The following is an 18,125-nucleotide window of genomic DNA, read 5'->3' as shown; positions in this document are numbered from 1 at the left end:
ATCCACCACCGCGGCCGTAAAGGCACAATCCGGTTTAGAGCCCCCGCCGCCGCTGTATTCCAGGCAGCGACTAAGGACTCTGCCGGACTGTGGACGAGAGCGTCAGGTATTTCACCAAGCGCCGTCTGAAATCCCATAGGGTCCATCAGGTGCCTGGGGCGGAACCACCTAATCGGTTTCCCCTCCCTACAGTGGGGGATTGGTTTCCGAAAGTCAAGCCTCAGTAGGAAATGATCAGACCATGACAAGGGCAAGGTCTTAATGCTCTTCAAATCTAGATCACGTCTCCACTGCTCCGAGAGGAATACGAGGACAAGCGTGTGACCTGCTGAATGAGTTTGGCCCCAAATTACTTGGGTCAAGTCCATGGCTGTCATGGAAGCCATGAACTCCTGTGCCCTATCATAGCATTCGCTGAGCGAAGGCAGGTTGAAATCCCCCAGCACCATAAGCCTGGGGAACTCTACCGCCAGTTCGGCTACCGACTCGAGGAGCACAGGGAGGGTTGTTGCAATGTTGTTGGGAGGTAGATATGTTAACACAGGCCCAATTGACCCTCAAGGTCCAACTTCACCAGCAAGGACTCTCACCCGACAAGCTCCGGAACAGGGATCCTAAGAGGAACTAATGACCTTCAGATGATGACAGCCACTCCCCCACCCCTTACCTGCAGTCGCAGCTGATGTAGCTCCTGAAACCCTTCTGGACACATTTCAGTGAGGGGGACTCCTCCCTCCTGGCCCAGCCAGGTTTCAGTAATACATGCCAGGTCTGCCCCCTCATCTAATATTAGGTCCTGGACGAGGGGAGCTTTGTGAACCGCAGACCTGGCATTTAGCACAACAGCCTGAGGCCAGGGCCCTGACAATTCTCGCCATCTGGTCCTGGAGTGGAACTAATAGGGCCGGAAGGAGGGATCGCTGCGATGTAGTGGACCCTCCTTCCCCGATAATGGCCAGCCCTGAATTTCCTGTTGTACCTGCCCCTCCCTGTAATGACCGTAATGCTCCGTCCCACCCCCGCACCCATAGACCCCATTTCCCCCCCGTAGCCTCCGCGCTCTCCGGCAGGCCAGTTTATATCATCCATTCTAGGACGGGAGGTAGGCCTGGGCCTCCTACCACTTCTGCAATAGCACTCAGAGGAGGAGGCACCCGGCTGTACTCTCAGTCCTCTCATACATCCACAGCCACTCACCCATACAGTCCCCACATGAATCAATTAAAAATACAAAATACAATAATAAAAAGTGGGCTCATACATTAACATACGCACACACACACTCCTCATAAAAAAACAGTTCCGCAGATCTTAGATCTTAGATAGTGTGCAATTTGAGTCTAAAAGTCCAGAAATAGGCGGAAGAGTTGAGGGCCAGCACTGGCAATGGTAGTAAGTAGGGGAAAAAACTAACTTCTCTTCTCCTATAAGCCAGGCCCAGAGGTCCAAAGGTACCAAGTAGTAGGGATGGATCAAGATGGAAAGGGTAAAAAGGGGAGGGTTTGAATGTCCTTAACAAGTGTGTAAGCCTTCTCACATGCCGTAAACACCTCCAAGCAACCCCAGTCCGTAGCATCGTAATAAGGAGACTTAGATGGAATAAGAAGGCGCTATCCCAGTTGGCAGTCCAGGGGTCGTAGTGGGGGGTAATAAAGATGGCTATGCTGGTAATCCACGGGCCGTGGAAGATAGTGATGGTGGCAATAATTAGGGCTAAGAAACCAAGTCCAAAAGCCCTAAACGTATAGTTGAGGACAGTCTGATGGTCAGAGTCCAGGAAGGCAGGAGACCAATGTTGATATAGAAGGCAGCATTGGGGGAGAAGGCAGCGTTGATAAGAAAAACAGTGCTGATGGAGGGGACTATATTTTTGGAGAGAGCAAGGTTGGTAGAAAAGGCAGCGTTGGTAAAGAAAACAGTGTTGGTAGAGGAGACAGCGCTGTTGGAAAAGGTAACATCGATGGAAAAACTGAGCCAAGTATGGAGGGGGGGGGCATCCGGAAAAGGCTACAGACACAGCGCACTCAGCCAGCCGCCCGATTCGCCTGTTCCTAGCAAAAGCCCTGTTCAAACTCGCTCGTTCTAAAGGATGGCAATGCTCGACCAACACAGTCACTGCAGGCTCACCAGATTGTAAAAATTTTGTGAGAAGGGTCAGAAAACCCCCCAGCCGCTTGAGCCGCCGCAAAATGCTCTCGATCACCTCCGTTGCCGCTGTAGGGCCGCCATTCACGCCGCCAAGGATGCCAAGCCGCGCTGGAGTTTCCGGAGTCCTAGGCTGGAGGGAGGCATCAGCCCCCCTCAATGCTCAGTCCGCACACGTCCCCTGAATCTCCGTCATCCCAGGGGACCTCAAGACGGGTGATAAAAAGCCAGTTTCAGGGGCTCCCAGCGTTCTTTCGCCAGATCGTCTTAAGACGGAAAAGCCCTGGTGGCAGTAGAATGCCACCTCTGCGTGGAATCTTTAGAAAGCAAGATCAAAGCTTGAAATAAGGTGGAATTCCTGAATATGAGCTCTATTAAATAGTGGAACAGTCTGCCTCCTGAAGTTATGAGTGTTCCATCTCTGAAAGTTTTCAAGTAAACATTGGACAATCATTTGTCTGGGATGTTCTAAGATTTCTGCATTACAAAACAGCACGATCTCTAAGATCCCTTATTTATGGTTTTATTATTGACCTTTACTACATTATACATATGGCATGGTTATATGTATTGATAGATTTCATAAATCTCTTCATTTAAAAAAAATGTGCAGACCTTGATGTTTTCTGAGCTTGCTTGCTTGCTTGCAGATATTTCATTAACTGCATTGGGTGATAAAACATCTTCAAGCAAACAACCAAGCTCAGAGAATACTAAGGTCTATACAATTCAACCTTAAGCTACAGATATTATCTTCTATTCAATTTGAAAAACTATGCGATAGTTTATTGTCTTGGAAATATTTGATGTTGGCAGGTGTTTTGAAACTCAATTTCGTTTAGAAGTGGAAAGAGTTAAAAATGATTCTTTCTAAAGTATTGCCTTATTTTGAAAGGGCAATATTTATACAAATTCTTGCAAGTTGGAAACCACTCTATTATTGGTCTTTAGAAAATTATAAAGTTGGCATTTGAACTAATTCTTGTTTGTCTATGTTAATATTAACCACGTTTCATAAATAGATTTTTGAATTAAAACTGGCAAAATCAAGTAGAATAAATAGAGCTATCAAAAAAGTGTTTAGCATATGGTTATGAGAAATGGTTTTCCATATTGTAATCCTGTTTTACATTTCAGATGAGTGGTGTAAGTTACCTGGAAAACCCAAATGAAGGAGATGGAAGCATTTTCTCACCCAGCAAAAACGCAACAGTTCTACTAACTCCAGCATTTCCTGTATCACCAGAGACTCCCTATGGTATGTGGACATGACTATTTTGGAATGATGGCTTCCTTATTTCTTTAATGAAAATTTATAACTCACAATTATCACTTAAGGTGATAGTGAGATAGGCAGTGCCTAAATTTGATTTAAAAATAAATAATAGAAGGCTTGTTTTATTATTTGCATGATATAGTGCAAATATAGCATTGCATACCAGGAACTGAATCCAACTGATGATGAGAGCTATGATCCATTAGAGAATCGCAGAATTGATTTTGCTAAGAGAGTCAATTGAACTTTTCAATAAGTTAATTTGAAGTCTGTATAAGTACATTTACAAATTTAATTTTTATCATTAGTATCTTCTGAAGGTATTGCAAATTTTACATGGGTAGGGTGAATTCTCATCTTGATTGACTAGGTCTTTCATAAAAAGTTGCTGCAGTTTCTTAAATTGTTTGATTTGCATTGAAATAGTAGGTAAAACAAGGCTAATAAGTTGTAGCCTGTAAAAGGCAAGGCAATGTTGCACAGTGGGCAGGATTATAACAGAAAGTGCCCCAATGACTCAGGATTTTCTGGATAAACTATTTTTAAATCTAAACTACAGTTGTGGGTTTTTTTTTCCTTGCTTCAAAATGTCTTCAAACAATGCCATCAATTTTCACAAATTTTGTTAAAAGAACTCTGAATGTACAAAAACAAACTGGATGTGTATGTGTGTGGGGGAAGATATTTACAGCCATGAGGCCCTCAGGTCATATATGCTCTAACTGTCTGACACTTTTCAAGTTTATTGCAGTCCAATGAAGGTTTTGAAGACTATAAGAATCCTTGTTTAAATCAGAAGTTGTTATTTTGTCATTAACTCGGCTAAAAATATTTTCTGTATATACTTTGCTCTACAATTTGTGTCCGTGTGTGTGCATGCGTGTGTGTCTTTTTTGAGTCTCAACATCATACGTTAAAATACAAACCAACATAAAAAAGAGAAAAGTGAGAAAACTAAGGAATTTATGCTGCAATCCATAAATTCTTGTCGTTCAAATATTTTGAATGACTATGTTGGTATTGAGAACTGAAACCCAAAAAGTTGGAGTAAAGTGCTCTTCCTTATCCCAATCTTTTGGTTGATATTGTCAAGTTGGCCTTCAATGAAAGGCAATTCAAACTGTTCCTTGGTTTAACAGGCAGGCAGTAAGAAGAATTTCCAGGACTACATAATTGGGCATGTTGGTAATTATTTGATTGTTTCTGTTGATATTTTTCCTTTTTCCTTATTAACAGAACATGTTTGTCATTGCTCTTCTGTACATGTTCATTCAAGCCAGAAGCTTTATATTTCACATACCAAGATAAGCTATAGCATAATAAAGAGGAATACACAAAATAATGCAATCAGAATATTTCTTTAAGGCATATTTCACCGACTCTTATATATTTTTAATCAGCACACAATCCTAATTTTAGATTAATCTGTTATTGTTCAGTATGAAAATGTAAAAATTAAAATTTTCCACCTATATTGCCACCTTTTATACAGCTCTTATTTGATATGCTTACTAGACAACCCATGCCCTATTGTGTCGTTGTTTTGGGAATATTTTTTTATCTAAACAGAGAACCTGAATGACCACAGGTGGACAAAAAGGAGTGGGCAGGAGTGACTTCCAACTTCCTTCTGAGTTCCTGACTGAATTTGCTTGAAGGAAACTGGCAGGAAACATCAGACATCTTCCTTCTTCTTTCCCTCCTTCCCTGACTCTCTCCCACCCTTCCTTCCTTTCTTATTTTCATTTATTTATTTATATATTTATTTATTCAATTTATTTTCCATCCATCTTGTTTTGAAGTGATTTTGGGTGGCATTAAAAGCATTAAAACCATAATGTAAATATTTCTAAAACAATAAAAAATGAGTTATTATCAAAGGTAAAATTATAGTTAAAAATGAGATGGGGAGGTGGGATTAAATCTTAATTCATCAACCAACTCCAGTATGATACTGCACCATTGGGGCCACAAGCCATCTGACAGAGCCTGATAGCCTTATGGGATGTGAGAGAGATGGAACCAATCTCATCTAAGGGGTAAGATAATTCAAAGGGCAAGAGCCACAACACAAAAGGCCCTTGTCCTGCACACTGACAGCTGAAATTCCTTGACTGACAGGATCTGTGGCATACCTCCTCTGCTGGCACAGATGGGGCAGGCCAGTCCCATTGGGGTATGATGGTACCTTAAATAACTTCTATGCCATGCCATGCAGAGATTTAACAATAATAACCTTAAATTGCACTCAGAAGCAAAACAGCACAGTCGGTTCACAGAGCGTGAACCTCCCATATTTCCACATTCTGCACCAATTGAAACTTCCAAATGATCCTCACCTTTCTTGCTTCTTCCTTCTTCCCCGTGTTCAACTCTTTATTTCATCTTCCCACTTTTCTCTGTCTCCCTTCATTTTTTCCTTTCTCTCTCTTTCACTCCCTGAAATTCTTCATTATCTCTCCCCCTTCCCTACTCTCTGTTCTTCCCTCCCTGTCATTCTGTCATTACCTTTCCTCTCTAGAATTTCTTTTGGCTTCCCCATTTACTTTGCTCATAGGAAACTTTCAATGAGAAAGTCACTGGGGAAACCAGCAGGAAGTTCAGGTTGAAGGCTAGCAGGCAAGTAAATGGTTACTGACAGGGATGGAGGGAACAAGGGGGTAGATGAGAATACATGAAAGATGCTGTGCAGGTTGGGAAGTGTGTGTTCATGCCCAAGATATCCTGTATTAGTTGGGGAGCATCCACAAGAGAGCAACACTGGTCATGGGATTATAGGAATGTGCAAAAAGTGCCACCTGTGGGATTGGAACAGGTGGTGAAATGCATATCAATACACAAGTGGTGCCATATGGCTCAGAAAGGACACACAGAGTGATACGCATGAGGAGTTATACAAGAAGGGCTGTTCAGTTGGATACCAAAGGCCCAACCATTTACCAAGACAGGTAAATGGTTGTTGGGGTGGGGGAGCAAAGGGTTGCAAGAGTGGCTGGGAAACTTCCATGAAATGTTAAAAATGAAGATCATGTGTTTGCAAAAGCAATTGACAGCAGTAGCAGCTGAGCATGAAGTAGTCAGACCTTCCCCAAATTTAATTCCTTTGGGAGTCATGTTTCCCAGATTTCAGACACATTCTGTAAATTAATCTATTTGAGATACTTTGATTCAAACATTGTTTCCTTTTGATGCACTGTAAAAGATTATAAAAATGAGAGTTTTAGTTATATATAGATAGATTAAAATGCTTACATCCTGTTTTATAATGACAATATGAAGCACTCAGGAACCCTGCTATTCTACATGTATATTCCATCTTTTTAGTGTCATATGACAAATGTTCATTGTTAGAGGGTAGAATTTGCTACCAAGTTGCTGTCCTTTCTCCCCTTCTTCCTGTTCATAAATGTGTGAATGAATAAAGAAAATGAGTCCCAACATGGTGAGCTAATACCATATGGAATGCATGCTGCAGGAAATTCCTAATTCATTTCTCAGTCACAAACATACTGGATGGATTTATGCCAGTTTTGTTTTTATGACCAATACAGAAATAATGCTACTGCTTAAGAATGATTTAAATGCTTGGGTCTGTTCTCGGCACTTGTTGTACTACATAGTTCTGAATGTGCTACTCAAAGTTCCAACTATCCCAGAATTTCCACAGTCACATGATTGCAGTATGCATGCTTGCTTGCATTTAAGATGGTTGCAGTATCTCACAGTCACAGGGCCACCATTTGCTTGCTGGTTTTCCACAAACAGAGTCAACAGGAAATTTGACAGGCAAGATAACAAGTATTCCACTTAGTTGCTTGCACTTCTTCTGCCCAGCAGCTGTCACCTCTAATCTAGCCCTGCATATTTCAAGGCTTCATTGACCACTCACGTGCCTTCTCCCACTCAGCAACCACTACTCCTGGCTCCACCTCACGTGGCATTACCTGGCTTGCTTGCACGTGAGTGGTCAATGAAGCCTTGAAATATGCAGGGCTAGATTAGGAATGCTTGGAGTGCCATTGCTAAGCAATGTGGTCACATAATATTGCACTTTATAGCTGCATCATCCAGTCCCAATTACCATGAACTGAGGATAATTTGTACTTAAGTCAGAGATGTACAACTCCTTTTAGGATAAGAACTATATTTCTTTAAATAAAGGCAGGGCAAAGAACTATTTTTGAGGGCCACTTTTGAGTGGTGTTAGGAATAAATTTTTGAATCGTTTCCCTAAGGAATGAATTTTGTTTTGTGGAGGATAGAGAATTTTATCCTTTCTGAGGGGGACTATATTCCAACTGAGACAATTTAAAATGTGATATCTAAAATAACTGAGTAATTCAGTTGATATATCCTACCCAGAAATTGAGATTAGTAGGTGGAATTCCATCAAATATAAGCTAAATAAATAAATATCACAGATCTAACAAAATCCTATGCAGATTTATTGAGAGATAAATAAGTAGATGGGAGGGGGCATAATAGTTCAGCAGTTAAAGATATGGAACTTGTCATTTTGAAAGCTGACAGCACAAGTTTGAGATCTGAGCACTGTACAATGTGGGAAGGTCGCATTACTATCTGGCAAATCTAGCAGTTCTAAAGAATGTAAATGCAAGTAGATAAATAGGTACCATTTTGGTGGGAAGATAACAGTGTTCCATGTGCTTCGGCCTATAGTCATACTGGCTACATGACTATGGAATCGCTGACTCGAGTAAGAAATGGAGATGAACACCATTCCTTAAGAGTTGGAAATGACCAGATAGGAGAAACTTTTCCTTTAAACAAGTAGATAATCTGAAAAACACTTTTATCTGAACCTCCATTAAAAATTTAGCTTATGGAACTATTGTAGATTCCACTTCTATTTATGTATGAGTATTGAGAAGCTAACTCTCTAGAGCATGGAATTTAGAGAAATTATTATTTTAGCTATGAGGGTAGCTTCTTTTATAGTGGAACTCCACATTTGAGTTCTTGTGTAGTCCATCTGATCTTAGTAGAATCACTTATTGGAAAGCTAAAATTGTTTTACTTGACTATGCTTTCATCTCCCATGTACTTTGTTATTCAGATGTTTTGATGTTCCTGTTCTCAAAGGGCTGAAAGAGGGTGAATAAAATGGATCAGATTGTTCAACCAATCTTAGATGAGATAAAATAGTTCTTTGTCTTAGGGGTAGCCAGAGAGAGATTGGATCATAGAAAACTAATATATCATCAGAATAGACTTCTGTATATGTAAGTGCTTGTTTGGTTGGGATTTGCATTAATTTAATCATCAATTGATTTTCATGGGCCCTAGGTTTTTGTTGTTGGTGGTGTATATGTTGTCTGATTTCGTAAGCAGTTTACAGTAACAGGTATTATAATTTGAGTATTTTTTAATGTTAATTTTAAAGTTTTATCCCTTTTTAATGTCATTCATATTGTTCTTATGTATTTTGTATTACTTATAGCTCTTTTGGGAACTTTACTTCTTCAGTATCTTCCTGACTAAATTATTGGAAGTGATGCCAGTAGTGACACTGGAGCACTTCAAGTATTAGAGGATATTGGTATCCAAACTGAGATTTCTTTAACTGCTACATATTTTTAGAAAGTAAGGACTTTGACAATTAAATGCCATAAGAATAATATTTAAAATCATAAATCTGAAAAAAGATTATTGCACTGGATGTTTATAATATCATATTCGCATATTACATGCATATGGACAGTGAATATGCTGTCTTGTTGTCTGCTGTCAACAAGATAGAATATAGAATAATAGAGTTGGAAGGAACCTTGGAAGTCTAACCTCCTGCTCAAGCAGGAGACTCTATACCATTTCAGATCAATGGTTGTTCAGTTTCTTTTTGAAAACCTCCAATGAGGGAGCACCCCCAACTTCTAAAGGCAAGCTATTCCATTGGTTGATTATTCTCACCATTAGAAATTTTCTCTTTAGTTCTAGGTTGCTTCTCTCCTTGGCTAGTTTTCATCCATTGTTTGTTGTTTTGCCTTTTGGTTTTGGGAAATAGTTTGACCCCCTTGTCTTTTTAGGAGTCCCTTCAAATATTGGAATACTGGTATCATGTCTCCTTTTCATAAGACTAGACATACCCAATTCCTGTAATTGTATGTTTTAACCACCAGCCCCATAATCATTCTTGTTGCTCTTCTCTGCACTCTCTCCAGAGTATCAACATCTTTTTTTATATTGTGGTGACCAGAACTGGATGCAGATTTCCAAGTGTGATCTTACTAAGGCTTTGTAAAGCAGTACTAGAACAGTACTAGAAGATACTTTGCAATATTTAATGTATATGCTATGAACAGTTTAGGTATAAAACAATTAATTTCATTTTGTGAAGCAGTTAGTCTTGACAAATATTGGCTATCATACATCAGATGATGTCAGTGAGTGATTTCAGAAATACAGTATAGTGGAAACTAATAATTGGAACTATGACAGTAACTATTTCACTGGAGGATTTTGTGTAGTTCTGAAAGAACTAGTGTGCTGTGTTTAAGCTCTCTCCAGGATGTATAAAGACACAGTTGTCTTGAGCCTCAACCAGCAGATTGAGATCTGAACCATTTTATATGTTAAACATTCTGTACCAAGTGAGTTGCCAGAGATTTTAATTATCTCACACAACTATGCTCTGACATTCCCTACCCATTATCATTGAGTTTAGAGACAACTTTTAGAGGTCAGATACTATATTTCCTGTGACAAAGTAAAGATTCATTAAACCAAAACTGTGGACAAAGAGAGATCTATTCATATTAGCTTTAAAACTACAACCAATGAGATTCTTTATGCTTACATAAATATTAAAAAAAACACATTTTCTTGGCTACAGATTCATATCACTATGCTACTGAAGGGTTATTTAGTCTCTCAGGTCAGCTTTTTCTACCTATGAAAGAACAGAACTTTGTATTTTAATATTTATTTCCGAACTTATTGAAGTATTACCAGAGTGCAAGAGGACACAGGCAGGCACCATTTGCACCATCTATCACACAAACCATAAAACAACTTCTTTTCTTCTCCTGGCCTATTTCATTTTCAAATAGCAAAAGAGCATTCCCACAGCAATATGGTGCTGTTATCTCCATTCCTTGACCTCACATGGGATTGAGGGAACTCTAATTATCCACATTAGTACAGTAAATACAGGCACAAGGTCACAAAGAACCCAATACACTAGTTGTATTCTTGGTGGGCCCATAGAAAACATACTGTAGAAATTGTTTTGGAAAATGATGAAGACATTAGTAATAATTTCCAGGACATTCAGTTCCAAAAGGGCCACAACTAGTGTATCAGATTATAATCTCATAGCCAATTCTAATGAATATTTAAAGTCTTGGAGAATTTTATAATTTTAAGTTTCAACTACCGTATTTGTATTTCTATAGGTGTATACAAAATATGCTTTGTACACTTGTCAAGCGTATATTTTGAAAATAATTTGTAAGACATGTGCTGCCTTTATCATTCATTAAAGGAAGGGCTGCAAAACTTACTATTATTTAAGACTCATCGTAATTAAAGTTATTAACGGATCCGTAAAACAGGTATTTTAGTTTGAGGTTCAAACAGAAGTCCGGAAAAAAGCCCCCCTTTAATGAATAACAGAGAGGTCCTGTGCTTATGTGAGATCCCTAGCACTTCCATATAGTTTTTAAAGTGTGCCAGCATTTTCATATTTATAAATAATTTCTATATATTTAAAATATCAAGCAGGCCCATTGTTTGGAACAATGCAATTAATCACATTTTTTATAATCGCCAACAGAACCCAAATATTATCTTTATAAAAAAGTATCCATGTTTTTCAGATGTTATAGCAATGTTAGTATTAGAAAACAGAGAGAATGAAATGCTGGATATATAAGATAAAATGGAATTCTTTAGTTCAATATTTACAATTCAAAAAAGCTGAGATTAACTGGGTATGAATCTCTCTGTCTCTCTCTCTCTCTGTATGTGTGTGTGTGTGTCTGGGTAAAAGAAAGAGAGAGAGAAAGACATTCTAAGTTATTAAAAAAGACAGTTACTGATTCCTTAATATTCAATTCATTTCAAAAGAAATAGCTTTCTCTGTTTCTATCTGCATTCACTGTAGTAAAGAAAATAATCAAAGTAATAAAATAATTTCACATTGAAGATCACTGCATCATCCCCATGATCATATGATCAAAATTAAGATACTTGGCAACTGACTCATATTTATGATGGTTGCTGTGTTCTGGGATCATGTGATCGCCTTATGTAAATTTCTGATGGAAAAAGTCAATGGGGAAGACAGATTCACTTAAAAACCATGTTACTAACTTAACAACTGCAACAATTCACTTAATAACTGGCAAAAAGGTCATAAAATAGGCAAAACTCATAGGTCTGACTTTGCAACAGAAGTTTTGGGCTGAATTGTGGCCATAAATCAAGGACTACTCATATTACCAAATTATTTTGTACCCTTTTGTTAGCAGTTACGTTTCCCCCAAAATACGACCTGCCCTGAAACTAACGCCTTGCCACATTTTTGCGTGGGCAAAAATATAAGCCGACCCCAAAAATAAGTCCCCTGGACAACCCCCCCTCTGGCCAGGCAGAGCATCGCTCACCGACCTACCAGTATTCCAAAGGGACCAAGCCACAGGAGCTGAGGGGGAAAGGCGTTCAAGTTGCTTGGCTCCTTTGTGATACTGCTAGGTTGGGGAGTGGCGTTCTGCCTGGATGGAGGGAGGAGTTGTCAGGCGGCTGCTCCCTTGCGAGTGGGCACAGCCTCAGGAGCGAAGAAGCCATGAGGTGACCATGCTCATGAGCAGCCACCCCGAAAGCCCCCTCTCCAGCCAGCCAGAGCACCATGGGGTGCTCTATGGCACCAAGCCATAGACCTATGGGGTGTCCCTAAGGCACCAAGCCACGTGGTGCTCTGCCCATCCCCAGCTCCCGTGGCTTGGCACATTCGGGATACTCCCTAGGTCAGTGCATGGAGCTCTGCCCGGCTGGAGAGGGGAGTTGCATGAGCGCCTCTCCCTGCAGGGCCAGGGTGCCACCATTGCGGCATTTCAAGCGTAACTTCTTCTCCAGCTTCCAAACTCCAAAACTTGGATGCCGAGTCTTCCAGCAGCGACAGCTCTAGGACTGCGCTCTATGGTTGTGGGCTGGCTGCTGGAAGACTCTGTCCATAAGACTCTGTCCGGCAGCTAGCCCACAACCATACAGTGCACTCCTACAGCGGCCGCTGCTGGAAGACTCGGCAGCCGAGTTTTGGAGTTTGGAAACCGGAGAAGAAGTTATGCTCGGGCACAGTGGCAGCTGCAGGGAGAGCTGGGACAGGGCATGGTGAAGTTGGGAGGCATGCTTGCTGGGGGCAGAACAGGCACTCGCGCAACCTCCCTCTCCAGTCAGGCAGAGCTCCATGCACTGACTTAGGAGGTATCCCTAATGTGCCAAGCTGCGGGAGCTGGGGAGTGGGCAGAGTGCCACGTGCCTTGGTGCCTTAGGGATACCCCCTAGGTCAGTGAATGGCACTCTGCCTGGCTGGAGAGGGGGTTTGGCCAGGCAGTTGCTTGTGAGCATGGTCACCTCATGGCTGCTTCGCCCAAGGCTGTTCCTGGCTCTTTGGGAGCTAGTTTGCAAGGGAGCAGCTGCCCGGCAACCCCAAAACAATAAGCCCTCCACCTATAATAAGCCCAAGGCCATATTTCGTGGGGCAAAAGAAAATAAGACCCTGTCTTATTTTGGGGAAAGCACAGTATTTTCCTCCTAGGAAAGCAGTCTTTTGTGAAAAAGTTGAGGATGAGCACTTTTTCCTGAACTCTAACTTCCAACTCAAAGCCATTTAAAACAGAAATCTGTCAGCAAGTTGTAATATTTCCTTAAGATATATGTGCACCTAGCATCTATGTACCTCTTGCATATTGCTAAATACTAAAGTTGTTTCATTGCAGAATTAAGAAAGGGAATAAAGTTACAGTAATTTTCTGTCAATCAAACTAGCAACTTGTTTTCTACAGTTTTTTTCCCTGGCAGATAAGGTTTGATTTTATCTTCACATCTTTAGCTCTACGGAGCTTCCTATAGTATATAGAATTTCCCATGGTGCCTTCTTGTCTGAGTAATACCCAAAGGCTTCTTTTCAGGAATTCTCCCAACTCAGTTTTACCAGCCCATTGGGATTTTATCAAAATTAACACATAACTTCAACATCCAGTTGCTGTCCAAGTCCATTGTCATTTTTTTAAAGCTATCATTCATTTTGAGGTTTCTTCTTGGCCTTCTTTTTTAGGGGGTTTCTATAGTGGTATTTAAAACTCTCCCCCTAATTCAATGGACTTTAAATATTAATATCAATTCATAATTTCATCAACAGTTCACCCTTATAGAAAGCCCAATAGAATTTAAGCTATCATCTACTTTCAGCCTTCTCCAGTACAGAATTTCATGTCTTCATGGCTTCTACGTATACATGAAAAGCCAGCAAAGTTCAACCAAACTTAATTCAGACAATCTAAAAAGTTAGCTATGACCCCTGCATAGCCCCTTGGGAGTTTGACAACCAATATAATACATTTCTTGCACAGGAACAGGAAGCTCAGGTGATTTTGCAATGTAGTGAGCCCTGCTACTAGATGGGTAGGGAGCTAATCCTACTATATGCCCTGAGGGTCATGACCCTGGAGCTGAAGTTCTAATTGTCTTGTAGATAGGCTGGTCCAATCTTAATGTGCACGAAATATCTGCTGGGGACAAGGAGCTGCTCTTTGTCTTTAAAAACATGTTTCTCCTTTTCTTATCTAAGAATTTTTTTTTAACATATGGCACATGTTAGCCAGAGATCACCGAAGTGGCTGGCTACCTCTGTGAAAGGAATGTTTTCTGGTGGTGTTATCTTACCCGTGGGATGCTGAATGCCAGTAGGCAATTGGGGGAGGCTCTTTTTCTGTCCCTACGCTGTTTATTCGCTCATGGGAATCTAGCCGCCAAGATGTCGACCTCAGCAGAGCGCGGGCTCAGCATCTTACCATGTGAGCTACCGAGGCCCCATATCCAGGGAAATATTCTGCCTTTTTAATATTTCCTAGAATATTTCATTCTTCTAGGAGTGGGGTGGGTGCTAAGTTTCTACAGTATGTATGTCCTCAATATTGATATATTTCAGATTTTTAAATATATCTATTTATGTTATTCTTTCTCAGCCACTGGCCTTAGTATCAGTTTTCAAATGTTGTGACTCTTAAACATTGTCTATTTTTAAGGATTTGTTTAATCAAGAAGCAGTATTTTAAAATTGTAAAAATAATCAAATGAAATACAAAAATGCAACAAAAGACACATTGATACCAGTATAATACAGTTTAATAGGTTAAACATTTGTTTGATTCATTTACAAATTCATCCATACCAACTGAATTGCTTTTGTCTGTCCTTAAGGTAGTGCTTTTTACATAGTTGTACTATGAAGATTTGCAACCATTATATAGCAATAAATCATTTTGGGGGGAAGAGAAATGTAGAACAGGTAGAAGAGAAAGAATGTTAGGTAGATTTTTTAAAAAAGTATTTAAATATATTGGTCTTGACAAAATATGATCAGTAATGATACTGTGATAATATGTATATATTGCAAGCCCCATAGCAAACATCCATGCTATATCTAAATGCATCGTTGACATGCTACAAAATTATTAGTTAGCAAAGAAATTAACCATAGGAATTTTTTTTAGACTATATATTTTGCAAATTCATTAATGGCTTATTCTACCAATAAATATTGATCCAATCGCACAGATTTCTTGGAGTATTTACACTTTCCCTCCTTCTCTCCCAACAACTGCAAATCAAAAATAGTTTTAAAACATGTGAAGTTATGTATTTAAGATAAATTAAATAACACTAAAACTCTAAAGGAAACATTTTTATAATGGGGCGCTATATTTGTGGAGCTTTTATTCAGGGTTCAGGTCTCTGATCACTGCCTGTTGATCTCCTAATGAGCAAAAAAAAAAAAAAAAACACTTAGTCCTCAACTTACTACTTATGGTCATTAAACAAATCCAATCTCCCCCATTGACTTTGCTTCTTGGGAGCTGGAGAAACAAAACAATCATTTCACAAATGTATAATACAACATAGAAGAACAAATCCATCAGGAGAAGATTCAGTGGTCCATCTGCATTTGAAAGATAACGGTTACTCTTTTGAAAACAGCAACGTCCACATTTTGGATAAAAAAGATCATTGGTTTGAAGGAGGGATTTAAAAAAAACATCTATGTTAGAATTGAACAGAGGGAGAATAATAGGACATCTTTGACCTTTGAGAAGAAACTGTGTTAAAGCAGCATACTTAATTAATAAAAAAAACTTGTCAGAAAGTTGATGGCATGGGAGATCTAATGTAAAAAATGTCAACAATTCTTTAGTTGTGTCTTTTTTCATACTGAAGGAATTGCTATATTATGTAATCTGTGGAAGTGTGATCAGAAGTTGAATCCATGCCGAAGCACTACAAATAATACTTTGCTTAATGACCAGTTACTGCTCAAAGTTATAAGGGTACTGAATAAGTGAGACTTATGACAAACCCTCAAAGTTCTTGCCATTGCAGTGTCCCCATGGTTGTGTAATTGGGAGTCAAGTGCTTTGGCACCAGCACACAATTACAATGCTTGCAGCATCCCTGTCATGTGATTATTTGTGACCATCAGTCATTTGTGACCCAGACTTGCTAGATTCTGACAAGCAAAGTCAATGGGGAAACAGGCAGAAAAGGCCACATATGAGGTTTTGCTTAATGAGACATAGGATTCAAATAACTATGGCAACTTGAACTGCCAAAATTTCTGGTGTAAATCATCACTGTCACATAATCATCACTGTCACTGCATCGTTTAGTGATGAAGTCGCTCATCCCAATCACTGTTTTTAAACAAGAACTATCTATAGTATGTTTTTTTTAAGGAAAAAAAACAGATGGCACATTTACAGCTGTGTGAAAAAGTCCTACACACTTTCAGTTTTAAGCTGTATTTACATATTTAATCAACTTTTCACTCATAGAAACCACACAAAATTAGTACTTTGATGAAAAGTTCTGTAGTTGGATTGATACACATAATTTTTATTAATATAACCAAAGTCTTTTTAAGGTTTTGAGTGAGTTCATGTGTTAAAACAAACACAACTTGAATTTTCGAGAATGTTACAATCAAAACTAGCCAATCAGCAGCGAGCTTTGGCTGACCAATCAAAATGCACAGAGACTAAATCTATGAGCCAATCAATGTTGTCATACTCTCTGACTATAAATAGGCATGAAAAGCATCGAGAAATTTAATTTTGCTCTGGCTGCGGGCAAAGATGATGCTTTGATTTCACCAGTACTGAGCAGTGGCGTCGCATCATTGTACTTCATGAAGAGGGTTACTCCTATACAGAAATAGCCAAGAGAGTGAAATGCTATCGCACCACAGTGAGCAGAGTGATTGAAAAATACCAAATAACTTGTTCAGCTCCGCTCTGGAAGACCAAGAAAGTCGACAAAATGGCAAGATTGGACTCTGCAATGCATTTTGCTGGCTGACAGGAAGCTTACCTCACCTCAGGTTATAAGAATTTGGGATGAAACATGCAATGTAAAAGTATGCACAAGCACAGTATGTCGCAGACTGCTTGCCAGAGGACTTAAAGACTGCAGAGCTCGAAGAAAAACCTTTGCTCAGACACTCACTGCTCTTGTCAATGTGGGCCAAGAAGTATGCCAAATGGACCAATGAACAGTGGGCCAAGGTCATCTTCAGTGATGAGAGCAGTGACGTGCTGTGAGGTTTATGGCTCATGGGGCACTGACACAGTGGTGGATTTCAATTTTTTTTTAGACTTGTGGACTTCAACTCCCAGAATTCCACAGCCAGGCATGTTCAGTTCCGATTTAAAGCGACATTTGTTTTTCTCCTTTACGAAAGTTTCCTTCATTCTTTTTCTTCTCCCTCCCCCTCCTTCCTTCCTCTCTCCCTCCCTCCCCCCTCTTTCAGACAGACACACAGAGAAGTTGGATTGAACTATCTCTCTTACCGCCTTCCCTCTCTCACTCTCTCTCTCTCAAACACAAACACAGAAGTTGGCTTGGATATATTTTCCAATGGCTTGAAAGTAGCTCCTCTGCCATACCCCCCCACCCCAATTCCCCTGCTGCCTTCCCCAAACACCAACTCCATTGCAAATGCAGCCTGCTGTCTGGGTGGGAAATGCCTGAAACGCAATAAAGCCCACCCACCCATTCACCTACTGCTTGCAGGTTATATAGTTTTATCCAGCTGTGTGTGTGTGTGTGTGTGTGTGTGTGTGTGTGTGTGTTTGAAAAGGCAACGTGGCTCTGCCTGCAATCAAACTACACTTGGGGAGGGATCTACACTTGAGGATGAAGTTTGAATTCCTCCCCCTCCCTCCGACCCACACGTACCTTTTCCAGCTGTTTCAGAGAGGATTTCAACTCTGCCCTTCCCTGTCATGAAAAGAAAAAAAATGTAAAAGGAAAAAGGCAAGAGCTGAGATCAGGCTGAACTAGATGCTGCCAGAGTCACTGTGGATCACTCTGCTTAACTGTTTAAAAAAGCTTCTAAAAAAGTGCCCTCTACAGGAGGAGGCAAGAGAACGATGTGCCTCACCTACATCAGGAATTTTTAGGCTTTTAA

The 18,125-nt window shown here is 40.0% G+C and overlaps 1 protein-coding gene across 2 annotated transcripts in view; it reads left to right on the top strand.

Moving 5' to 3' along the window:
- TNS3 (tensin 3) overlaps nt 1–18,125 on the top strand; it is a 162,936-nt gene that overhangs the window by 99,800 nt on the left and 45,011 nt on the right. For both annotated transcript variants that reach the window (XM_032238255.1, XM_032238254.1), the window contains exon 4: nt 3,283–3,403. In XM_032238255.1, coding sequence (XP_032094146.1) covers nt 3,283–3,403 — 121 coding nt within the window. The remainder of the gene's footprint in view (nt 1–3,282; nt 3,404–18,125) is intronic.

The sequence above is a fragment of the Thamnophis elegans genome, chromosome Z, assembly GCF_009769535.1.
Source record: "Thamnophis elegans isolate rThaEle1 chromosome Z, rThaEle1.pri, whole genome shotgun sequence".
NCBI lineage: Eukaryota > Metazoa > Chordata > Lepidosauria > Squamata > Colubridae > Thamnophis > Thamnophis elegans.
The sequence above is the reverse complement of the archived record's forward strand: the minus strand, read 5'-3'. Positions and strand labels throughout refer to the sequence as shown.